Raw genomic sequence first — 26,087 nt, 5'->3', positions numbered from 1 at the left:
GTAAATGCATGCTTTTGTGACAGCTGCAACATTTGAACATTATTGAGTGTGTAGAAATCGAATGCAGAAGCGTTTGTATTCATTTAAGATGAGGCAAAACAAGTTGTATTTTCGTTGTTTGGCGCTATTTTATTTCCGAAAGGGGAAAAACGCGGCACAAATAAAAGAAAAGAAAAAAAAAATACGCCGTATCAGGATATAAACGCTGAAACTGAACAGTATCAAAGATGGTTTTCAAAATTTTGTTTAGGTAATCCATTTGAAGATGAGCGCTTTGGTCAATCGACTCTATCACTGATAGCGATCAAATTAAGACTTTCATCGCGATTAATCAGCGGCACACGACGCGGAAGATTGAGACGCACTATTTATCACACACAATCGTCGTTGAGCATTTGCATAAACCGGGATACGTAAATCATCTTAATATCTGGATGTTACATAATTTATGAAACAAAAATTTAATTAATTGCATTTCTATCTGTGGTGATTTGTTAATTAAATGCAATAAAGATAAGCGATTTTCGAAACGACTCGTGACGGGCGATGAAAAATGAGTTGTTTACAATAATACAGTACGTTAATCGTCTTGGAAAAAATATTCAGAATATACAAAAAAGCTGGTGACCACTCCAATTCTGTGCTCTTGCACAGAAAAAAATTATTATTAAATCAACAATTCATTGTTTCATATAATATAAGCAAGAATATAAAATCTTCTTGGAAGAATTTATAATCTTAAACAGACATAATTTTGCTTACATAAAGAAAATTCTTTTCTTCATGTAAGCAAATTATGTTTAAGATTATAAATTCTATCAAAAAAATTTTATATTCTCACATATATATGAAACAATAAATTGTTAATTTGATACTATTTTTTTTCTGTTTGGGCTTCATTCGAAGATCGTGCTGTGTGAGACATTTGATGAGACTGGAAGAGTGTCAAGTATTATGAGCTCCTTTCAAAGAACGCCTTAATTCGGATAAGCACTGTGCCCAATTGGACAAACTAAAGGAAACCATTAGAAAAAAACGCCCACACAGAAAAAAATTAATATCAAATCAACAATCATTGTTTCATATATAAGCAAAAATATAAATCTTCTTCAAAAAATTTATAATCTTAAACAGACACGATTTGCTTACATGAAGAGAAAAATTTTCTTAAGCAAATTATGTCTGTTTAAGACTATAAATTCTACCAAGAAGATTTTATATTCTTGCTTATATATGAAACAAAGATTGATTTGACATTAAATTTTTTTCTGTGCAGAACTGGTGAATAGAAAAAGTGTTTTATTTCATTAAAACAACGCCAGATCTCGTGTTACTTTAACCAACCGAAAAAAATATTACAGCTCGGTTAGAAAATATAGAATGCTATCGCATCCAGCATATTCATCGGACATTACTCTTTCGGTTTACTATTTATTCCGATCCTCGCAGAACTTTCTTAGTGATAAAATGTTCATTTTTTTTTGTAGTACTATAAAAAATATCTTCAACCATTTTTCGCTGAGAAAAAGTCGAGTTCTGCGTGCGAGAAATTATGCGCAAAAGATGGCAAAGGATTATAAAAAAAAAAATGACATTACATTACTAATTGGAACTTCTAATATAAATATTTAATTTTAAGATAAAAATAAGACAATTTTCCTTCCAACTTAATATAATTAAAACAACTACAGCTTTAAGAATAAAATCAATAGATATGTCTCAATGTCATTCTATTAATATTATTTTATATCAATTGATACAAAAACAGAAAATTTGAAAAGTACAATACGTCGTCGTAAACTCTGGAGTGCTTCTTAATTGTTCAGAAATCACGAACAAGCAATTCTTCATGTTAAATTATTTATTTCAGAATTCACTTTTACTTAAATGAAAATATTAACCGAGTTTGTCACTCGCAACTTTTTAACTTTCAAGATAAAGTTGAACAGAAATATGATAATACTCGAATGGTAGTATATACTTGCATACTCATAATTGCATAACATTATTTGTATGTGATAACATGTGTACATCTTCTGTACATCAGATAAAAAGTGTAAATTTAATCAGCGTCAAATAGTCACATACAGACAAATTACGTTTACTGATGTGAAAGGTATATTACAGATTACGAAAGTACAATGCAACAGTCATATTTCGAAAGTAGAATGTAAATGTTTTGCTCGGTTAATTTTGCTTGGTCACCGAATAGTATGTATCATACACTTTATCTTCCTAATTACATCAAAATGAATTGCAAAAGGTGAATAAGGAAAAAGTAAAACGGAAGTTATAGTAAAATAGCAAGGATTATATAAAATTGCTCAAATTATATAAAGGAATAAAACTATTTATTATATTATAATTATATTATATTTACATTATATTAATAAAATAAAAAAAAAATAATAAAGAAATAATATTCTATATTCCACATTACTATGCAGCAACTGTATAAGTAGTTTTTAATAATTCATATTTAGAAAAAAGTTTATCTCAATCTGTAAAATGTTAAGCAGAATATTAATTCTTCCACTCCTAAAATATTTAACAACTATACAAAAGTATTTGTATTTTTATGTATTTTTAGGTCTGGCAAAATAAAAGCAATTTAATATTTTAACATTCTGAAAATATTTAAGGACTTTTTTACATATTATTTCTATTGTAACTGCGTATAATGATTTACATGGTAAAGTTATTAGACAAAATAAAACTTTTTTTTACTTTTGGAAAGTTCATCTACAATATTTCAAGAAAGTTACAATTTTGTATGATCTTACTACATTTATGATAAGTCCTATCACCAACCAGTCGTAACAGCAAGCAACAGATAACAAATTTTTTAAGCTAAGCATTTATCTTATTTTATGAGTAGTTTTAAAATACATATTAAGATTACTATTACAAACATAAAGACTTAATGTAAAGACTTGACAATCGTAACGGCAATGATATTTTTTTCAGAATTTTAAATAAGCAACCATATGACTGCATTAAAAGAGTTAAAAAATAGTGGCTTAAAAATTCATGGATTTCGTAAATAAAAATCATATCGATGGCAAAATGGATTAATTTCGCATCTATTCGCTTTTTGAATATATATATATAAAAGCTAATTAAAACCATTAGTAAATTTTTGTAACTTAGTGACATGAGTAATTAATAATTTTAGCAAATTTTATTTCTATTTAATCAGCGTCAAATAGTCGCATACAAATAAATTATGTTTGATATGACAAATATATTACAGATTACAAAAATATATAATAGTCATATTTCGAAATTAGAATATAAATGTTTTTTTCGGTTAATTTTGCTTGGTCATTTTTGTGTATTACAATTTACATCCATTTTAAATTTAAATATATTCTGTGCTCACACACATATTCAAAATTTAAAAATTATAAATTTTAGCTTTATATTAAAATTGATGTTTTCAATGAAAAGTTTGTAATGTGCGGCAATTTACACGTACAAAAATGATTAAGATAGACAAGCTCAAATTTAAAAAAAAAAAAAAAAACAGATTGATTAGAAAATCTATACGTTTATGTAGATTACATTCGTTTTCAATTTTAAATCAGATTATTTAATCATTGGTCTTTTCTAATTAACCAATCGAGTAGTAAATAGGTATAATTGTTCTAATGATTATTAGTATTCATGATTAATCATTAGTCTGACTAATCATTACTTTCATGGTCATTATTTTCATTAATCGCTGGAAGATCAATAGTTAAAACCAAGTGAAAGGGAATTTGTATATTTGCGAGACACTGATTAATTTCAAGATCGCGAAGAATATGAAAATCACTATCGCTTAATGAACAAGGATAAAATAACTGATACCACTTATTTAAAATAAAAAATATGAAATAGATTTGAGAAACTTTTTTAAAATATAAAATAAGAAATATGTATTTTAAATAATAAATTTCAAATACAAAATAGTTTTAATGGATGCTACTTAACGACAGTCTTGCGAGTATTTAATGATAAGATTTAGAATTAAATAACTTCTTTCTTTTTTTCTATTTAAAACAAAAAATAATGAAATAGATCATAAGTTATTTAAAATAATAAATAGTAAATAATTATTTTATTTTAAATATATGCTTTAAACAACGTTATTGTAAATATAACCGATCTCTGCTTAATGAATAGAACTTTCTCTGCAAAAAGTGGCTTAAAATAAATCGATAGAAATTAGCTCCGTAAAATCATGACAGAGACACATAAAATCGGAAAGAGATTTTCAACATTATCGAGTTTCTTTTTATTTCTTCTAAATAAAAAAATACCAATTCTCCATGAAAGACAAGCACGTTCTTTCCCTTGGATATCTGTGTTGTTAAATCGACGACAGATTTAAAATAAAAAAATCAAGAAATTGCAAAACCGTCGAAGAAAGAGTGAGAAATTCATAAGCATTCACTTATTATGGAACATAACTTTGTAAATTTTTTTTTTTTTTTTAATTACATATCTTTCTAAAATTTCTTCCAAGTAATTTCTCTAGCACATATTATAATTCATACGTTTTCAGTAGGGAAACTCTTTCGCGCAACCGTAACCGCGCGAAGCGAATTGCGGGAAATTCCAAAACCGTCTCGCGTCCGCGTCGCAACGTCCGTTGCATATTCACGAGACGCAGTTAACCGCGAATTCTCAATCGCGGTCTAAGGAAGGAGAGAGGTATTTGTCGACGTGTTTCCGACCGTTTTTCACACGATTTTCTCTCTCTCTCTTTCTCTCGTTCTCCCTCGATCGCGCGTAAAAATATGCATGGAATGACAAATAGAAAAACTCACTAACCTACCTGCATCTTTCTGGAGCCCTCTAGCGACTCGCGAATATCCCAAGTACAGTACGATCGGCGAATATTTCGTTGGCGATATCCGGTCCACGGACACCTGTCCTGTCTCCTGTCCCGATCGCAGAGATGTTCCTTCTCGTGACACAGGATTCAGATGAAGTAGTGGCGCCCGGATGCGAAGTCACGCGGCGTCACCGACCTGTCACGTACGTGACAGCACTGACAGCACTGACAGCACGCTGTGACACACACTGACGCATTCGACTAGGCGAAGCGACGCGTCACCGTCGCGCCGTGATTCAACTGGATTCAACTACCGTGAGGCGCGACTCCGCGCGAGGTGAAAGCGGGGGATCGCCATCCCTTTTCCCCCGTTCCGACGCTAATCCGTTCGGTATTCGCGGCTGCTTGCGGCGCGCATCGCGTTCCGCGATACGGTCGGTACGGAAGATTTCTATCCTACCGTGGAGGTTCCTACCGTGGAGGTTTGATCCGGTAGCTGCACCTGGCTGCACCTGGCTGCACCTTCTGCAATTCAAATTAAATGGATTTAAAATCAGGATTGGACTTTTACGCGTAAAATGTTAATAATTAATTTATACTATGTGTACAATATTTAAATTGTATTTTCCGTGTCATTTATGTCACACAATATTAGTGAAATAATAACAGATTCGAATCTTATCAGAAATAGTGTGGAAACTATTAATTCTTTATTTCGCAGTCGTGGTTTTTACGTTTGTCTATTTTTTTTTCTTGTTTACTTCTTCTTCCAAAATTTTCTTACTGAAATCTGCATTCTCTTGTCGTTATAAATTTTATTGTCATTGATTTGAAAATAGATATTTTTATATTGAAAATAAGTATACGCGAAAAATAAAATAGTTTATCAACAGCCTAATTAAGAGTAATCTTGTTAATTCAATCACAGTATAACGCTATAATTAAGTTAACAAGATTATTTTCAATCAGACTACTTAGCAAGTATTACTATATTATGTAATTTTTCTTCTCCACACTTATAAATTGAAATAATTAACAACCAACAATGAAGTGCTTTTGAAAAATGATAAGGAAGAAAAAATGGATAAAGAAATTATATTCTTTAATCAATTTCAAATAAAATTTAATTTTATCTTGTATTTTATTTGCAATATATAGTTACGAAGTTATTTAAGATTTCAAAAAAAATGCTATAAAGAAAAAAGATATCACCTTGTACATGAAATTTATTGTAAAAATGTAAGAACAATTTTGTTTTTTTAAATTTTTCTTGCATTGTTTTTCTATTTAAATAAAAGCAGAAAAGTAAGCAAGAACAATTTTTTCTCCTTTTTTTTCTCTCTTCTCGAATGTTAATTTAGTAAATACATTTTTTAATTAAAATGCAAAAGATAAATAATATTGGGCCTCTACGTACATTTTACTTGCATTTTAATCTTTCTATATAGTTCACTTTTTATGCAAATGTACTTATGTACTTATCTAATATTATGAAATAAATATAGAGAAAGAAAATGGAAGAGAAAGAGAGAACACATTTAAAAAAAAACATATTAAATGCAATATAAGGAACAGGTTTTCTTCACATAAATTTTTCGCATTTGAAATGAAATAAATAAATAGCTGGAGCATATATTTTTCGCGGAGAGAAAAAGAACGAATGAAAAGGTTAAAGCGCGAAAATTTAAAAAACAGTATATAGAGGTTGTGTTCCGATATTAACTGCCAGTACTGAAAATGTATAGTATATGTGACGTGAACTATAAATTTTCAGTACTGCCAGTAAAAACGGAACACAGCCAGAATGTGTTAGTTGGAAGGAACAAACTCTGGAGACAGGAAATGCTTTTAAAACGAACAGACTTGCGGTCCGCGCCGCTGCCGCGTTGACGTTGACAGAGACACGCGGACAAGTGAGAGGACAATGGGATTTTAAAATCGAGTTCAGTCTCGCTCTCGTGCGGGAGCAGCTTTCATGTTCGTGTGCCGATACAGCCGTATCGATACCGACAGCGATAACTGACGTCGTCGACGTAATCGTCGTCAAGGGGGCCGATCCCTGGCGGATCGCGACGAGCGTAACCGTTGTCGTTGCTTGACAGAACCGAAGAAGATGGCCGATATGACGGAATCGCCGCCACTGTTCGACGACACCGAGACAAAGTTGGACGATCTGGAGGACGATGACGAGGATATCTTCGCGTCCGCGGTGCAGGTATCATCGTACAGCGAGAGCGATCGACCGCGCCGGGAGTCGAGACGTTGCGAGGGAAAGGAATGAAAAGGCATAGATTTGTAATCCCTCGCATACCGTGATGCTACGCCAATGTTCTGTGTTCATTACGCATAGATGCATGATAATCGCCGTAAGACGTGTCGCTTCGACGCCGGGAATTAAACTCGTTAAATCTACGTCGGTTCGATCAAGATTCGTCCGATCTTTGTACCGTGAAAGATAACTATGTATCTCGATTCGATATCAACTCCCAATAGCACATACATCCTAGACATATCCGTTCTAAAACTTACGATGCCCTTAGAACGTCCGGTAGATGTTTTACAGATATCGTGTGCTATCTGAAACGACATATCAATTCTGCATTTTGATTCGATGTCGCACAATGCGCCAAGAAATAGAATAAAAATTTGCAGGTTTGTGAGCTAGTGATAAATTGGGAATATTGACATGGTTGTAGGAGCAGAACCAGCTGCAGGATGCTTCACCTTTCAACGGAGTGTCCAAGGTTCAAGCAGAGTTGCCAAAGCTGTCTCTGCGAGACATGCCAGAGGAGAATTCGTTCTCCTCGATGTCCAGCCCTGCTCCAGGTCCATTGAGTCCTCCATTGGGGCCAATGAACACAGATATTGGGGATCTTCACGATGTTCCTATCAACGATAATGCGGATACTTTGTCTACAAACATTATTCATTCTCGGTCTTTAGAAGAGCTTTAGAAGAGGTAGATTGCTTCATACATGTAGAAAATATTCTGTGCTAAGAAAAGAGATTACTCAATATTAGTTTTCTTCTTTACAAAAAATATTTTTTTATAATAGTCTTAAAATACTCATTATTTATTTAAACAAGTAATAAGTATATGATACAATTAAATTGAGTAATTGTTTTTCTTAGTAATAGAATTGATATTTTTCTGTATGATACCTGCATCAAACTATTCATTAGAGATTAAAGATTGAGAAGAAATTAGAATTCAATCAATCACAGATTAAAATTAAAATTAACTGATTAATTGAATTTAAATCTTCAATTCGCAAGAATATTAATCAGATTAAGAAATTTTCCTTTAAATTAGGATTTTATCATCATGGGAGATTGTATAGCAAGATACAAAATTTTGAGGAGAAAAATGTATTTATATTTTTAAGGAATTGATTTATAACAATTTTTAATTACATTTATAATATTTAGAACCTAACAATATAACAGCATTCGCGAGCTTCAATCTCTGTGTAATTTGATAGGCTTAATTGTAACTTTGATACTATGTATTTATGTGTAGGTTCCGGCAGATACGTCTGAAGTTTTCTTAAAGATCACTGTCACCTCGCCTCAAAAGATAGGTGATGGAATGGGTGCCTATGTTGCATATAAAGTTGAAACGAGAACAAATATGCTTATTTTTAAGAAAAGGAACTTTAGCGTGATTCGGCGCTTTAGCGATTTTCTAGGTCTTCATGATAAATTGACAGAGAAATATCTTAGGAATGGCAGAATAATCCCACCAGCTCCAGAGAAAAGTGTAATTGGTAAGTAGGAGTATGAAAATCATATTTTGTTAAATTTATTCTTGATTGATTAGACAAGTCACCTAGAAATATGAATGTATATCGACAGGAACGACGAAAATTAAAATGTCCGGGGACAAAAACCAAGAACAAAATTCAAGTTCCACAGAATTTCTTGAACGACGTAGAGCAGCACTCGAGAGGTATTTGAATAGAACGGCTGCACATCCAGTTCTGAGTATTGATCCTGATTTCAGAGAATTTTTGGAAGCTGGTAAGATGATTATATTCAGTATAAATAATAAATTTATATAAAATTTTGACAAATAAAGTTCTTTCGATTAATATCAACCATTCTTTTTTTCTAGATGTAGAATTACCTAAGGCCACCAATACGTCTGCATTGAGTGGTAAGGGAGTAATGCGGCTTTTCAACAAAGTAGGGGAAACTGTTAATAAAATAACATATAAAATGGACGAGAGTGATATGGTGAGATTTCTTCAATGTAAACACATATATCTTCTTGCATGTATTTCCTATGAAGTATCGTGAAACAATTTTTTGTTGCTTGCAATAGGAGGGTAAGGTACGTTCATTTGAAATCAGTGTATCGATTCATATATTATTTATCATGTATCTTTTTAATTCAACCTACATTGTTCATCAACAAAATTATCAAAGTATCATTACATTATTATCACATAATATATCGTAAAAATATATTTATTGTAATAATTCATCAGTATATTTAAAAACAATAATGTGTAGTACGCACGCATGCATATTATTTGTTATTTAAAAAAAATAAATAAGAATCTGTATTCTTTTATAGTGGTTCGAAGAGAAAACGTCGCAAATAGATTCCCTTGATATTCAGTTACGCGCCTTGCATTCCGCGGTCGATTCTTTAACGAATCAAAGAAGAGAATTGGCAAACTGCACTGGTGCCACAGCGAAATCGATTGCCGTTCTTGGTCACGGCGAACCGGGAGCGTCTCTCGGCAGAGCTTTGGCGCAATTGGCCGAAACTCTAGAAAAAGTGGAGGTGATCAGGAAAACGCAAAGCAACAGCGATCTGTATCAATTTGGAGAAATGTTGAGGGATTATGTCGCGCTCATTGGTGCTATTAAAGTTGGTGTCTTATTGCATTTTTGTTCTTTTGATGCTTTTCTGTTTTCTACATACATTTTATTTTACAGGATGTTTTTCATGAGAGAGTAAAAGTTTTTCAAAATTGGCAACACGCTCAGTTGATGTTGAACAAGAAACGCGAACAAAAGGCGCGACTTGAACAATCAGGCCGAACAGATAAAACAAGTCAAGCAGCTACCGAGGTCATAGAATGGGAGGCAAAGGTGGAGAGAGGTCAAGAGGAATTTGACAATATTTCGAAGATGATAAAGGAGGAAGTCGAACGCTTTGAGTTAGTTAGAGTGCAAGATTTTAAGAAGCAGCTAATTGAGTACCTGGAGTCGATGCTACAACATCAGAATCAACTCGTCAAGTACTGGGAGAGTTTCTTGCCAGAGGCACGAGCGGTGGCATAAACATTCCGTTAAAGAGAACCGATAATAAGGCCGATATCTACCGTATAACAGGAGAAAAGTAACTTCTGTGATGTTCGTCGAGATAAATCGAGACAAATTGGGACAAGTTATTCATTTAATATCAACGATGTGGTGGCGTTCTTATCAAGAGAATTCTTAAATTTCGTTAAGAGAGAAAAGAAGGATTAGAAGAAAGACAAACATACGAGTCAGGCGTACTGCTAGATTATTAGAAGCGTGATGGAGGAGAAGAATATATCCTAATTAGACGAACGTAACTAGAAGTTTCAAATTTTTATTACATTTCAATTATTGTCAATATATAATATATTAATTCTTTACGATTACTTTATATCCATATTATATATACATTATACGTAACTAAACGTATGAAATATACCATTTGTTAAAGAATGTTACTAAATAATAAAGATCAATCATGGTTATATAAATGCTTGCATTCCATTTACCTAGCGAAATAAGATGAATGTATTCCCAAATCTAAGAAGTCCCAGCAAACACCAAGTTAGTTGTAATTTCTCATTTAACAATGTAATTTAATAACGAGTGTTATATAGTAATTAGATTGAGTGGGGAAATTAGTGTTATATAGTAATTAGATTGAGTGGGGAAAACCCCCCGCCACATGGGTTTTCAACTTCCACGCAAAACAATTTTTGAATTAAAACTGGGACACGGGTTGGGTTGGGTTAGATTTGGGGGGGGCGGGGGGAGGGGCTTCGCCCCTCCCCCTTTTAAGCATTTACTTTCAGGTGCGATAATTAATTTTGCTGTGTGACAGATTTCCTAACCTCACAAACGTCGTTATTTAATACTTTATAACTTTTTATCCCCTTGAGAGCGACGATTTTTTCTTTTAGATTCTTGATGTATGTTTCAAAATGAACAAATATGTAAAATTTTATCAAAATCGGTGAGAAGGACCGTCTCCTTCATAATTACCATCCTTTTTTTCCAATAACTACATATTTTTCTTATTTTGAGTACAGAAAGTATAGTGTAATTTAGCCACAAAGAAAAGAACATTTAAAGCAAACCTCGAAAATGCACTTTTACGCAGAGAAAAGCCTGAGAAAAGCCATGCTCCACGATTTAGCTCATACGACGCCATCTCTACAACACGAATATACACTATGATGCCAATGTATGTATACATACAATCGGTCAATACCTTGAAAAGTACGTCACTCGCGACTGTTTTGGCTTTGGCAGACCTGGCGAAGAAAGCGCCGTGCGCGCGTACACAAACTTCAAAATTTTCTTATGCTAACAGCTTTCGCGTAAATACTGAATTCTTTGAGTCGTCTTGTCGCAATTTATGCGAACGCAATCGAGACAGGACGCAATTACTGAAACGTGAAAGCGAAATAGTAGATACAAATGAAATGACTCATCGTTCACCGTTGGTCGCTCCGTTCTGCTCCTTCTTGGCCGCACTTCTCGAACGTTCGAGATTCGAGATCCAAAATACTCTTCCTCCTCCTCTTCCTCCTCCTCCTCTTGACTCACGCTTAGCACAAACGCGTGATACTCGCTTTCGACACTCTTGGTATTCCCACCCGTCGAAAACTCGAGATACAAAGCAATGGAGAAGGCGCGATTGAACGCGCGATGCGACTTCGTGCCGTCCCGACCGACCGACTCGACCGACTGTTGCCACCTAAGCGACAACAGAGGATTCAAGAGCCTCCTCACGACGATTCGTCTTGACTTGGCATTAACGCGCGATTCTTCGCTTTCGGCACTCACGGTACTCGCGCGTGACGGAAACTCGAGATACGACGTAACGGAGAAGATGCGAAATATGATTGAACGCGACACGACTTCGCACCGTGCATATTGTATCCGACACGACGAACGCCCGACATTTCACACTTCACTTTCGATACTCCACGGGATGGCACGGGGCACTCTCGAAATACTGAAATACTCGCTCGCGTCAAAAACTCGAACGGGACAACGAGGATACAAGTTGAAATGCGCCGCGACCTTCCGAACGGTCGTGAGGAGGATCGATCCAAGATCTTGGAGCTCGAACATTCCTAGAGCTGCAGTCGAGATGATGCTGGACGGATGAGCGATCAGCGATAAACGGTGAGTCAATTTATATTTGTATTTGCCCCCTACATTTCGATATTCGCTTCGTCCCCATTGCGTTCGCGTAAATTATTGTCGATCAGTGTGACGAGACGATTCGAATCAATCGGTCGCGCGAAGACGGTTAGGAACGATTGAAGTTGACATATGCGTGTGTACTTACGCGCGCTCGCCAGGTGTGCCAACACTGCCAACAGTCACGGGTGACGTGCTTTCCAAGATCTAACCTTACGTCATTCGGTGTTCGGCATTCGTAGTTCGTAGTGTATGTCCACGTTGTAAAGGTGGCGTTTCGAAACATATCGTGAGTAGAGTCCTATATAAAGAGAGAAGCGACATCAAACCCCCACCACAACCTTCAGTATCCAATTGAGTCCTCCACCACCATTTTGGGACCGCTTTAACGTCATCAAACACCATTCGTATCATTCTGAAAACAGCTGTAGTCACAATATGGCTGCTCGCTTAGCCAATCAAGTATCAATTAGATTACCAATCAGAACTTCGGATATCAATGTCGCTTCTCTCTTTATATAGGACTCTAATCGTGAGCATTGAGCATGGCGACTGGCCGGTCTCAGGCATTTGCAGGCGATACAAAATAAATAGATGCCTGAAACCAGTGTTCAAAGGTCGTAATATATTTTCCAGCGATGTCTGACGATAAAGACACTCGATTGCAGGCATACAAAGACGATCCGCGAATTCCTTGTCAATACGGTATTAAATGCTATCAAAAAAATCAACAGCATCACAGCAAGTACAAACACCCGCCAAAAAGAGAGAAGGTAACGTATAATTTCTAACTGACAAAACACAACATTTACAGTTTATATGCTAATTGATATGTTAACGTTCAGTATTAACTTACAATAAATAACTCATAAGTACTCACATAAAAGTCAAGCTTATTCGGAAGTTATAAATTAATGAAATATATGAATAATTATGTAACAAAATATTTTTACATTATGAATTTCTCTTCTAATACTTGAAAATTATTATTTTATGTTTGAAACGCGTGTCATTTCACAATTGTAAGCAAAAATAAAAGCTCTTATGTCAAACATACCTTTAAATTGCCCATAATGCCATTTATAATTGACACACTAATGTTAACATACTAATGTGTATTAATATATATTGATCAACTTGAATGGTGATTAAAAAGTAAACTATTTCTATATCATTTTGCTATTATATTTTTGTTTGATGTATGGAAAAAATGAAGATGACAAATTATTATATAGTTTGAAACTTTGCTTTAAAAAATTTTATAATTCTATTGAATTACATTGTCAATTAATCACAATCACCCTAATGTATGGTACCTCTCTCATTTTTATTTGTGTTTTAGTCTCCACACATAGAAGAGAAAACTGAGAAGACAATTACTAGAGAAAAAAGAAAGAATCCTATTAAAAATGATGGTAAAGCACAATCAGAAAGTCCACCAAGAAAATTGCAGAAAACACATGAGTCTTCTTCCGACAGAAATTTACATAATCTTTCTCCAAGTCCAGAGAGAACTGATGTCAAAGATAATAATAAGAATGATGATGAACATGTTAATGAAAAAGCAGAAACATCGATTGAAAGAATATCACCGAATGGGCATAATTCACCTGAGCCAACGAAACATAATGTTGCTGAAAACATATTGATATCTGATGTGGATGCTGAAAAAATTATCATGGATCTATTTCTAGTTGAGATGCCAAAAGACTTTTATCAATTCTATGAGTTTTGTAAAAGTATATCGAAAGATAATCCTCTTTTGGCTTGTAAGTCTGCTCGCTTGAAACTTGTAGGTCCATACGATGTGTTAAATGGTAAAATAAAAATTTCCTCAAATGAGGATGATAAGGAAAAGTATTTGACACATTGGAGATATTATTATGACCCTCCGGAATTTCAGGTATACAAGCTAGACTAATTCTACAATTGGCACTGTATTAAATATGCTAAGAAAGATAGCTTTAAATATGATTTATGTTGACAGACTGTTATAAAATGCGAGGATAAAGAGGGCTTACATTTTGGTTACTGGCGAGATGATGTTGTGGAGAAACCAGTATTTGTAGCAAAGAATCAAGCAAACGTAAATGGTATATTTGAACCTGTTGCAGAAAATTTATTTGGTGCTGTTGAGTAAGTAAATATAATCATTTTAGAATTTTAACATGGATCTGTGTATTCATAGACTTATTATTTCTTTTTTATAGTTCTTGTTTATATTTTTCTCATGTTATATATATTATATTATTTAAATTACAGCGCTTATTTGCAAAATAGAACGAAATTAGCTAATCCTTTCGAGAAGAGCAGCATAATACGTTTGCATTCACAATTGAAGAATTTTGCCAAACAACACAATATAACGCTTGAGAAAAATACCATAGACATGCGAGCGAGAGAGAAACGGGTTGTAGCGCGAACCTTTCACAAAGCAGGCATTGTGGTTCCTTATGACAAAAAGACTCAGTTGGGTTACAGAGATTTGGCGGCAACAGACAGTAAGTGCAATTACACTAAGGATATTTATGGGGCATTCTAGTCTAGAGTATGAAAAGTAGCCTATTTATGGGAATTTTTTTAAAAGAAAACTATTCTACACTTTCACATATTTACTTGTACATATTTAGCAAATATTTGCAAATTTTTGTAGGGCTAAATGTTTATTAATTTTTATATCATGTAAATTTAAAAACATACATTTTTTAAGTTGGCTAACATGATTTCTCAGAAACTATTAAAGCTATTGGCTTCAACTTTTAGAAATATTTAAAATACATGTTAGTTTATTGCCTAAACTAGAATTAAAAAATTAATAAATTATTATATAACTTGGTTTTAAATAACAGGTATCGATTTTTTAACAAAATTTATTAACTTTTTTTTATAATTAACATGTATAAAAAAAATAGTTTATAGATATTGCAATCTTAAGTTGAGTGATAAAGATACATGTATTTTACACATACATGAAAATCGAAGTTAATAGGTTCTGAAAAATCCTATCAGTCAACTTGCAAAATATGTTCTTTTAATTTACGCAACATAAAAAATAAGAAACATTGAGTCATATCAAAATTTATAGGTATTTATTAAATATGTACAAATAGATGTATAAAAGTGTGAAAAAATATGTATGGCAGTGTTTAAAAAATTCCCAAAATTAAGCAAATTTTTTAATGATTTAAACTAGAATACCTTTAACGTGCCTCACAATGTTTAAAGTTTTGTATAATACTTAAGCAATATTTTTATTTATATAATATTAATTATACAATAAAATATTGTATTAGTTGGCTGTTGAATCATAAACTCATATAAATGTATTATGAAATACTCTTATGAATGTAATTACATTAGATTTCATCAATGCATATACATACATATATTTTATATCATCATTTTCTAATTTAACTTTAGTTTTAAATAATTTAATCTTATATATATTTGATTGATATTTATATATTTTGCCCAATTATATGTGTAAGTATATGCGATATAAATAAATTTGGTTGGTATGCCATAGATGACTTACAAAAGATATTGAAGCAGATAGAGGAGGCTACTACTCCGGAAGAGAGAAAAACGCCAATTGCGAAACTCGATGAAATCGTAAGGTTGGCGACAATTGCTGCGGATGAATGCGACTTTGGCACTTGCTTAGAGCTAGGACACGACCTTTTCTCAAACGGCGGGATTCATGTACAAACTAGAGCCCTGCAAATGCTATCTATTGCTTATACTCACTTGAAAAGGCCACAACTATTAAAAATACTTAAAGCACATTTGAAAAACAGAAAAAACGATTGTGGGTTGAAATTAAGCGTGATTTAAAAAGCATATATATCTTAAATAAAATCTTAAGTATGATCTTTATTGTGAAAACATTGCCACACATGCAATTTTCGTCCATAAATGCAAACTGTATAAATCAGATCTTTAAATCCTGATTACAATGAAATTGTAATCAAATTTGTCTGAAGCCGATAATCTCCATTTATCCATCTTCGAAAGAAACTTCAAGAAAGCAGCAGTAAACCGAGCGATCTGATCGTGCGTTACGTATATGTATGCGATAAATCTTTGATTATAAGACTACAGGTAGTTAAAGCAGTAAACACAGATGCATAATTCAAAATACATCCTTACAATGTATAGTAAGCCTTAAGATTGGTTTATGCAGTCCGTAACCGCTAACTTCTGCCAGAATCTGTAAGAAATTGACCAATCATAATCGATTTACAGAAGAATAATCGACTATGATTGGTCAATTTCTTACAGATTCCGGCATAAGTTAGCGGTTACGGCCTGCATAAACCAGCCTTTAAGTTAATAAAAAATGAACCAATCGTAGTCAATTATTTCACATTTACTGTGATTGGTCAATTTCTTACTTATTGTAGAATACTACACTGGAACTGATCGGAATTAGAAAGAGATGCTACCGAGAGCCACGTGCACCTGAGGCATTGAGCCACATTGAGCTTCTGTCTATTTTACAGTTGAGAGTTGAGACACGAGGTCGTTATTATATTACCCAGCAGGAAAGGTTGAGAACTCGTTGCAGACTACATTTAGTTTATTTCAAACTCTGTTACCAATTTAAATTACCATTTCTTGATTTTACTTTATCTTTGATATTCTGGATAGAATAATAACAAAATAACAGGTAAAGAATTTGATATAATTTTATATTTATGCTCTTGTATAGCTTGAGTAGCACATTTCTCTATATTCTAAATTAACGAACAATAATAAGACTATTTACAGAATTTGTTTCTTATTTATTCAATTTTATAGAAGTTGTAATAGATAAATAAATAAGATGAGGGGGGGGGAGGATATTTCAGATATTTAATTATGAGATTATTATAGAAGAGTGTTACGAAAAGTCTTTACATAAATGGTTGTTCATATGTAATATAAAACTTTTATTATTCAATAAAATTAATAATGTAGACGTTTCGGTCCTATGGTGTGACCCATCTTCAGTAGAAATTATTGATAATTTTATAATGATAATTACAAGACACAAACGTATGGTCAACCATTTATTAATTGATCATTTGTCCGTCTTGTAATTACTCGTGTAATTATCACTATAATTGTCAATAACTTGTAGTAAAGATTGTTCAAACCGTAGAACCAAAAAGTCTACATTGTTAATTTTATCGAATAAAATTCTACATTACACACGAACAGTGTCAGTTCAATATTGGTATCATATTATCTTTATACATTTAATTTAATTCTTTGAGCCCAATACTGTTAATTACTTATTCTGTTTTTAATGTATTCGAAAATATTAAAATGTGTGTAGATAGCACATTTCTGATTTCGGATAACTGCGATAACTTTACAAAGGTGTGTTAGATCACCTTAAATTGAATAATTTTGTTGACTAACTCATGTCAAAGCGTTTGACCTTGTCGAACATTGTTGATCGTTGCGCGTTTCTTGATTCCGATACAAGGTCACGCGGCAAAATTTTCGTGCACTTGAACACTAATATGTTCCGAATTGGCGGCGGACTTTGTTTTTTTTTATTCGGCGAACTGCTATGCCCGTCGCCGCGTCGCAGTATCTACGCATTCGGATGATAATTTCGTAATTGAAAAACATTTTATTAGACATTCTATATCTTTAATATCAAAACCTGATACGTCACACTATATCGAATATGTGTAGCATATAGTGACCTATCTTACAAATGACACGATTTTTGTGTTCTCGTGCTTTATGCAACGTAATCGTCAAGTTTTAATACTTTATATACGTTTTTACAATATATATGTAAAAGAAAATATTTTTTAAGATATATAATAAAATTTTCATTGATAGTAAAAATTGCCTATTAAAATAAAAGATTTTTGATTCAATATAATTTTATCTATAATCCAATCAAGCGCAATTCAATTGAGAATTCAGGCAGTCAAATCTGTCTGACACAAATTTTACAAAGATTTTACTACAAATTTTATTAAGAAAGATTGGATAGATTTGTTAGGTTCTAATGACATCATAGCAAAATGCCAACAAAGATAAACTTCATTACTTGGATATTTCCCGTTGAAATGTCGAGAGATCTTTTCATACAACATTTGCAAAGATAATTCTCCTTTATTTATAAATATTGTACATATGCTCGCGCACGCGGGAATGGAAGATTTATATTTTTCGCAATGTGCTAGAATCTTAAAAAATAATTTTATTTCGAATAAATGACCTCAATCGTTTACAACTGTACACTACAATAATTTTTAATAAAATTATAATCAAATTAGCCCGAAATTAATAACTTCTGTTTAATTTATGTTTCAAAAAATAGCAGCGAATCTACCAACATAAGTCGTATATGTGTGAAGAGGCAAAATAGCATAGAAAGAATTTGCAGACTATATTCTGTTTGTTTTTGACGTGTGCTAGAAATTTCTCTTCAATTGTATCGGAAATTAAATATTTTGGATCAGACAAAGAAGAACGAAGCAATAGAAGAGGTAAAGAATCCAACATCAACTTTATTTATTTCAAATAGTTAAATCTGACGAAAGCAAATTTTTTCAAAATACAATAAATTTTGTCAGTAGAGTGCCAGTAGAAGTATAACAGAATCTAGTAGAATACGATTGCAGAGAAATTGCATAAGTTAATCAAAGTTGGTTGAAGTTAGTCTTATTCTTAAAAAACAATTTATTAGATATTTTAGTTGGTTTATTTTGTTTCAATTATAATAAAAATAATATATAGATATTATAATACAGATTATACTATTATAAAATCATGTTTTCTTTTTTAGATTTGCAAATCTTAGAGCTTTAATGTTTTAAAAGTATTTAATACGTCATTCAGAGTGTATATATACGACCAGTTGATATTTATAACTAAAGAGTTATCGAGTAAAAACTGCATTAAATATTGCAATATATGCGGTAGAAACATAAAAAATCACAATGGAAATAATAAATATTAAGGAAGTAATACACACAAATATAGATAGATATTCTTTGAAGGAAATACAGAATATAATCAAAGAAAAATATCAGAGGATAAATAATCAGCTAAATGCTAATGATTACGCGTATATAGAGAGAAAGTACATTAAATACTGTTTGGAACATTTGATTGATGAAATTAATGATTCTTTAAGTAAACACGTAGAAATCGAAAATGAAGTAACATATAAGAAATTTATTGATGTGAGTAATATTAAAAGTTTTAATGAAATTCTCAGTCCTTTTAATGAATCAAAATATTACAAGCTTTTGATGAAACACCACGACCTTCTGATACAACACAATGAAGAGGCCTTACTAAGACGTTTTAAAAATAAATTTCTGGAGCTTTTACTTATTCATATTGACATTGTACTTAAAGAAATTGACTTTCTGATAGCACTGGTTGAATTTCTAGATATGTATGAGAAATCTGAACGGCACTTGGATATGACAAAATTACAATATTTGGCCCTATATGCTGACATATCCAACGATGAGTTTTTTAAGGCAGTCAAAAATCTAATTATGAGTTTTAATGCTATCGACCATGATTTAAAATTGAAACGATTACAAATTACGGCACAACTTTTACTAGGTGCAAGATATGTTACCTTAATGGAAAAATATAAAGAAATCATCGGGGTCTACTTTAAGCCGATAACTGTAACAAAACTGATGATTGACAATCGAGCAGTTATCGAAATAAAAGGAGGAAACTTTCGTTTAAGCGACAAACAAATTGCAAATCCTATAAAATTACTCTTGTCAAACGATCCGAATATAGAAGAAGTACGTTTTATTTGCTCGGGTATTATATATGTCGATGCAGATTTTGAGAATTGTATGTGGCACGGAAAAAACATTGTCGTGTACGCTAAGGCGATTAGAGTTTGCGACACAGTTACATGGGATGTTTCTGGAAAATCTGCGACATCTTTAAAACCTTGTAAAGCAGGCACTGCCGAGGACGGCAATGGCATAAATGGAGAATGTGGAGAATCTGGAGAAAATGGTGGAAACGTATTCATCCATGCAAATAATATATTTCAACCACAGCTACTTTTTATAAAATCCAACGGCGGAGATGGCAGTGATGGTCAAAGTGGCGGAGATGGTAAAGATGGAAAAGCTGGAACGGGTATTTCTTACTTTTGTTTGAAAAACATGTTTGCAAAACATTTTTTTTTAACAGGAAATGAAAATAGACAAATAACACTACATACAATAAAATCTTTAGGAACGATATATATATCATGGCTAAATGGTAAAAATCTTCCAATTAACAATTTAATAAAGAAATCTTCAGAATCTCAAATTTATGAAGATATATACATAGAAGCTGAGACTAAAGAAGGTCATAGAATTTATTTTTCTGCTTCCAAATTTAATGAAAATCTTGTATTGTATAAAGGCTCCGTAGGACAACCTGGAGGTCGTGGAGGTATGGGGGGATTAGGTGGTCAAGGAGGACATGCTGGTAAAATAATTGGATGTTCTAGCATTATTATAATTGCCAACGTAGGCAGAAATGGTAAGAACGGTGCAACAGGGAAACATGGCAATTATGGACGAAATGGTTGGGATATGGCTTATATTAGTTACGAATGGGACGATCCAACATATTACGGTAAAGACGAGAATACAGTTCTCGAACTAAATTATTATGACGATAACGAGAGTGACTCACAACGAATTTATATACCTTATCGTAAATATATAAAATCCAAACGTATATACGCTGAAATATCGAGTCGTCTTATTCCAAAACCAACTAGTACGGATTTCATAGAAAAAGAAGAGCTTTCAATACAGATAGAACGTCAGATTCAAGTTATGACAAAGAAAAATATTTTACCAGATTCTATCTTTGCGCATTATTTTCAATATCTAATTAAAATCAATATCAAATCGTATCAAAATTTTAAAGTACAAATGGAAAATCTTGCAAAACAAATCTTAGAAAAAATAAGATAAATAAGATGCAACAGGTGCAAAAAAATTCGCAGACGAATATTACACGTATGAAACCATCTTACCAACATACAAATGATGTACACAGTATGTCGCTATGCAGTTGTTTAAACGAATGGGCTTTTGTATGCTGAAAAAAAAACCAACTTGACAGGTTTGTTAAAAAAGATTAATAATTTTTATGTATTCACTATGCGCGAAAATATCTTACTGGGCATGGTTTTTGTTTCAGAGCGTATCTACCAGTCACAATATTTGCTGATGAGGCATGGGATTAATATTCGACTGACTATCGTGAAGAATGAGGTTGGCTTCTCAACGCAAATATCTGCTGGACAATACCATAATTATTATTATACTTTTATTGAGGCAAAGATATATTTTTTTATTAGTTTAAAAAAAAAATTTTTTTTTAAAGCCAAATATTATTGATTTTGGAATATTATAATGTTTTATATATAATAGAACGTTATAATATTCCGAAATTAAGAACATTTTGGCTATTTAAAAATTTTATAGAATATTCTGCTGGACAATGTGTTTTATTTTAATATATATTTGAATGCGCGTACGCACATATTTTTTATTTTTTTGTTATATACGTTGGTGTATTTCTTTATTGAATTATTTTATTTTATTGATTTATAAGTATGTATTTGTTATCAAATTTAATAATGTACGTCTTTCGAGCTATCATTAGTTTTTAACACTCTTTGATCACATAATTAGGAGCTTCTGTATTGAAAACATAATAATACTGATAGGGAAACAAATAAATGATTGGTTAATAAAAACATAGAAATATAAACAATGGACAAAGAAAAGAGAATAAGAAAATTCGAAAAAAAAGAAGAAAGTGCGAGTTCAAGAATGAAAGAATGTACAATGAAATTAGATGGGTGATAACATTATATTCATAACTGAAAATAAAGATTTCATTAATTAATTATCAATTCGAAATTACACAAAATTATTTACATTATTTCTTTTCAATGTTGTGCATTATTTTGCAAAATTGTTTCCACTCAATTAATTTAAATTTGAAAATATATTATGAGTTAACTGTTACGCTTTCTTGAATTATATTTGTTTGATAACACTTAAATATTCATATTTTAATTCACTAATGTAAGAAAATTCTGAATAATTGTATAATTTTTATAGTAATAAGAAAGTAATCGGTGATGAAAGTAATTCTCTGTTAAAATAGATTATCACTAACAATAAGTGAATATAGAAAGTTTCATATTAATGTTTAAAGAAGAAATTATACAGTATCTTTATAGGATACTTTCAAAACACTTTTAGGAAAATTATTTTTGGAATTAGATTTCAATGGATGTAGAATTATAATGAATGTAGCAATGCATCTGAATTTTTTTTATAAAGAATGTAGCATTGTGAATTTTAAATGTCGTTTATTGTCAATTATATATTATTGTAGAACATGAATTATTTAGTTTAATTTAGTTTAATTATGAAGATAACAATTATGTAAGAAAGAAAAATCTTTTATGACACATTTGCCGGGAGATACGTTCTGAGCATATTTTTTTACATTGGGACGCTCCTGAGATACATGAAAACGTCACATATGCAATCGGCGACTCGACCCGCTCGACTGTCAAGCTATGAATGAAGGTGGGGAGTATTCTAAGCAGCGTCTTAGAAATCGGTCCAAAATGCAACGCAACTGAACCATGACGATGAGTCCCCACAGATTCATCCAGATTCAGCTGCCGATGCCGTTGAGAGAGGTTGTAAGGTCTGCTTCCCTGTGTCTATACAGAAATTAATTGATAATTGGATCAGCGTGGGATTAATCATCTAAATAATTATCTCCTTGTTTTGTGAGACATTTGATTACACCGCTACTTTCTTTCTGGCTATATTTGGGAATGGTCGGCTGAGACATATTTCGCTAACATGCAATGCGGCCATTTTGGTTTCTTCCACAAAGTCCTTTAGAATATTTTGGATCAAGATTGTGATTGAAAGATTATTCTTGGGACACCTACGTCTATCTGGTTGAAAGAATGGTTCTTAAACGATCAATTTTGAACCTGAAAAACCAATATACAAAAACACAAGACATGCATAAATTACTATATGATCGTTTAGACGATTGGGCTCTTTGGTTGAGCACACTTTGGTTGAGCACATACAGTATATATACAAAGGATTCACCGAATGAACAAGATCAACAGAAATACAAAGAATCTCTTGATATACTAATTGAGCGTATTCAACACATACAAAATTCTTTCAGAATGTCAGATCAAGATTTACAAGACACTTTAACATCAACTAAAATCACTAAAGAAAAAAGAGAACCCTCAATTCCAGAAGTAAAAAATAAGTGTGATAAAGGATCTAAATCACAACAGGCTGAAAAAATTCGAATTGAGCATTTTTTACATGCACAGGATTCTTTCAAAATATCAAATAAAGATTCACAAGGTATTTCAACATCAACTAAAATCACTAAAGAAAAAATAAGAGAACCTTCAATTCCAGAAGTAAAAAATAAGTGTGATAAAGGATCTACATCACAACAGGCTGAAAAAATTCGAATTAAACATTTTTCATATCCACAGGATTCTTTCAAAAAATCAAACAAAGATTCACAAGGCATTTCAACATCAACTAAAATCACGAAAGAGAAAAGAGAATTTTCAATTCCAAAAGTAAAAAATAAGTATGATAAAGGATCTAAATCACAACAGGCTGAGAAAATTCGAATTGAGCATTTTTCATATCCACGGGATTCTTTCAAAAAATCAAACAAAGATTTACAAGGCACTTCAACATCAACTAAAATCACTAAAAAGAAAAGAGAATCTTCAATTCCAAAAGTAAAAAATAAGTATGATAAAGGATCTAAATCACAACAGGCTAAGAAAATTCAAATTGAGCATTTTTCATATCCACGGGATTCTTTCAAAAAATCAAATAAAGATTCACCAGACACTTCAACATCAACTAAAATCACTAAAGAGGAAAGAGAATCTTCAATTCCAGAAGTAAAAAATAAGTATAATAAAAGATCTAAATCACAACAGGCTGAGAAAATTCAAATGGAGCATTTTTCATATCCACGGGATTCTTTCAAAAAATCAAATAAAGATTCACCAGGCACTTCAATATCAACTAAAATCACTAAAGAAAAAAGAAGACCCTCAATTCCAGAAGTAAAAAATAAGTATGATAAAGGATCTAAATCACAACAGGCTCAAAAAATTCGAATTGAGCATTTTTCACATGCACAGGATTCTTTCAGAATATCAAATAAAGATTCACAAGGCACTTCATCCAAGGCATCAGCCAAAATCGCTGAAGAAGAAAAAAGAGAGCCCTTAATTACAGAAGTAAAAAGTAAAAATAAAAAAGTTGCAGGAGCTAAAGCACGACACGCCGAAAGATTCCGACTTAAGCGTTTTACATTTGTAGAGCATTCGTTTACAATTGCAAATCAAGATTCACAAGGTATTTCAATACCAACCAAAATTGCCAAAAAGAAAAAAAAGGGAGCCCTCCATTCCAGAAGTAAAAAGCAAATCAAAAAGAGCAAAGAATAGTGGATCAAGATGATTGCTGATTGTCACCTTAATCCAACAGTACGTCCTCAGATTGAAATTCCAATTTGGTGATATAATTGATGATATATAAGCTTACTGCTAATATATTGTACGATGCGTGTATGATGTCGCCTGCACTTGACAACGAGTTTACAGATGCTGAGATATTGAAATGGGTGACAGCTTTTCAGATTGAAAGTAAAATGTGTTACGCAAGATGTGGAATTAAATTCGTTCAGAATTACATTAATAACGTCGATCTATGTGTACAACGAACTGTTTTTTTTCTGAACGAAGGTCTTGTGCCTCTCGCTGTGATTGTGGACCAGATTGGATGGTTTTTTATTAGTAAACAAGTTTTCGTTCCAGTTTTTAACAACGTAAGCGATTTTTCCTATGAACTTTTACAAGATTTTACAATACTAACACTGCTTGGACATCTTTCCCTTCATTGATGCATGGTAATACTCTTGGCGTCGCTGCTACAATCGCTGCAATCCAACACAATCTCCGGTTGTTCCAGCATTTGATAAAATTGTTACTTGTTATGCTAATCTAAAGGAACATATCTTGAAGAAGTTGAAGAATGCTTTTGTTACACTTGATCTCGGTTCTGGTCAAGGAAATGAGTCTCAATTAGTTTACACTTCTACAATCCATCAAACCGACGTATTGAAGATGTGGTCTCCGCGTTGGCTACAAGATCATTCACTTGTGACGGACGCTATTCTTGGTTTTAATTATCCCTGTTCAACTGATCATCGAGACGTTGCAGCATGTAAAACAGTTAATAGTGTCGGTCGTTGGAGATTTTAGTTGACCTATTAACAAAGTTTCGTTAATGTTAGTACCTATTCGTTAATAATGACCTATCATGTCTGGATCAGATTATCGTTTTGGTCAATTTGTCGTATCTAATCAAAACATATCAGGCATCTTAAATCGAGATGTTCAAAGATGATATAATTGAAATGAGATTTGATGATGACAAATTCAAAACTGAACATAAAGATTACATTAATATAACTGAATCAATTCAAAATAAAATGATTGTTTATCTTGGGTTGCGGTCAATTAAACACTACAAATGCTTCGAAGTGATTCATTAACGAATCAGAACAAAGAATTTTATAAATTGACTGATCAAAGGATGCTTTACAGCATTTGTAGCATCAACTTAATCGCGCCCTTATTATTTCTTTTTCATATCGTACATTATTCTGAAAAATTATTTCAACTCAAAATTACTTTAAATTTGTAAGCATATCATGTGTCATCAACTGTTATGCTCTC

General features: G+C 32.3%; 4 protein-coding genes across 9 annotated transcripts in view; 3 read left to right on the top strand and 1 right to left on the bottom strand.

The window, feature by feature from the left end:
- Window positions 1–5,141, bottom strand: part of LOC105198632 (phospholipid phosphatase 1) — a 34,412-nt gene extending 29,271 nt beyond the window's left edge. Inside the window, exon 1 of one of the 2 annotated variants that reach the window (XM_026134436.2) lies at window positions 4,823–5,141. In XM_026134436.2, coding sequence (XP_025990221.1) covers window positions 4,823–4,828 — 6 coding nt within the window. In that variant the 5' untranslated portion in view covers window positions 4,829–5,141. Of the gene's footprint in view, window positions 1–4,818 lie in introns of both variants that reach the window. The other variant, XM_039454897.1, reaches the window with a different exon arrangement.
- A 1,542-nt stretch (window positions 5,142–6,683) lies between these two features.
- Window positions 6,684–10,569, top strand: LOC105198631 (sorting nexin-2). Of its 3 annotated transcripts, none has more exons than XM_026134439.2 (8): window positions 6,684–7,037; window positions 7,519–7,770; window positions 8,343–8,589; window positions 8,678–8,842; window positions 8,937–9,058; window positions 9,147–9,155; window positions 9,402–9,701; window positions 9,770–10,569. In XM_026134439.2, the coding sequence occupies exons 1-8, from the start codon at window positions 6,936–6,938 to the stop codon at window positions 10,115–10,117; spliced, it is 1,545 nt and encodes a 514-aa protein (XP_025990224.1). In that variant the 5' UTR covers window positions 6,684–6,935; the 3' UTR covers window positions 10,118–10,569. The 3 variants fall into 3 exon arrangements, with proteins under 3 accessions (XP_025990224.1, XP_039310762.1, XP_039310758.1); XM_039454824.1 differs by having other exon boundaries at window positions 6,689–7,107; window positions 7,519–7,768; window positions 8,341–8,589; XM_039454828.1 differs by lacking the exon at window positions 9,147–9,155 and having other exon boundaries at window positions 7,519–7,768; window positions 8,341–8,589.
- Window positions 10,570–12,653: 2,084 nt separating this feature from the next.
- On the top strand, window positions 12,654–16,368 carry LOC105198630 (histone PARylation factor 1). Its single transcript, XM_011165405.3, has 5 exons — window positions 12,654–13,023; window positions 13,593–14,153; window positions 14,238–14,386; window positions 14,513–14,751; window positions 15,777–16,368. Exons 1-5 carry the CDS (start codon window positions 12,889–12,891, stop codon window positions 16,082–16,084), a joined length of 1,392 nt encoding a protein of 463 aa, XP_011163707.2. The 5' UTR covers window positions 12,654–12,888; the 3' UTR covers window positions 16,085–16,368.
- On the top strand, window positions 16,210–22,169 carry LOC120356768. Of its 3 annotated transcripts, none has more exons than XM_039454802.1 (5): window positions 16,210–16,351; window positions 16,654–16,919; window positions 18,579–18,747; window positions 19,047–21,370; window positions 21,449–22,169. In XM_039454802.1, the coding sequence occupies exon 4, from the start codon at window positions 19,201–19,203 to the stop codon at window positions 21,217–21,219; it is 2,019 nt and encodes a 672-aa protein (XP_039310736.1). In that variant the 5' UTR covers window positions 16,210–16,351; window positions 16,654–16,919; window positions 18,579–18,747; window positions 19,047–19,200; the 3' UTR covers window positions 21,220–21,370; window positions 21,449–22,169. The 3 variants fall into 3 exon arrangements, with proteins under 3 accessions (XP_039310736.1, XP_039310738.1, XP_039310733.1); XM_039454804.1 differs by lacking the exon at window positions 16,210–16,351 and having other exon boundaries at window positions 16,781–16,919; window positions 19,047–20,359; window positions 20,438–21,370; XM_039454799.1 differs by lacking the exon at window positions 16,210–16,351 and having other exon boundaries at window positions 16,791–16,919; window positions 18,582–18,747.
- Window positions 22,170–26,087: the final 3,918 nt, after the last annotated feature.

The sequence above is a fragment of the Solenopsis invicta genome, chromosome 1 (assembly GCF_016802725.1).
Source record: "Solenopsis invicta isolate M01_SB chromosome 1, UNIL_Sinv_3.0, whole genome shotgun sequence".
Lineage (NCBI taxonomy): Eukaryota > Metazoa > Arthropoda > Insecta > Hymenoptera > Formicidae > Solenopsis > Solenopsis invicta.
This window is presented reverse-complemented; position numbering and strand designations above follow the sequence as displayed.

Bases quoted from the DNA above. Each gene is read 5' to 3' on its own strand.
- LOC105198630 (XM_011165405.3), top strand. From the start codon at position 12,889: ATGTCTGACGATAAAGACACTCGATTGCAGGCATACAAAGACGATCCG. The intron at 13,024-13,592 runs GTAACGTATAAT...TTTGTGTTTTAG, and splicing joins ACCCGCCAAAAAGAGAGAAG to TCTCCACACATAGAAGAGAA. The intron at 14,154-14,237 runs GTATACAAGCTA...TTATGTTGACAG, and splicing joins ATGACCCTCCGGAATTTCAG to ACTGTTATAAAATGCGAGGA.
- LOC105198631 (XM_026134439.2), top strand. From the start codon at position 6,936: ATGGCCGATATGACGGAATCGCCGCCACTGTTCGACGACACCGAGACA. The intron at 7,038-7,518 runs GTATCATCGTAC...ACATGGTTGTAG, and splicing joins TCTTCGCGTCCGCGGTGCAG to GAGCAGAACCAGCTGCAGGA. The intron at 8,590-8,677 runs GTAAGTAGGAGT...GTATATCGACAG, and splicing joins TCCAGAGAAAAGTGTAATTG to GAACGACGAAAATTAAAATG.
- LOC120356768 (XM_039454802.1), top strand. From the start codon at position 19,201: ATGGAAATAATAAATATTAAGGAAGTAATACACACAAATATAGATAGA.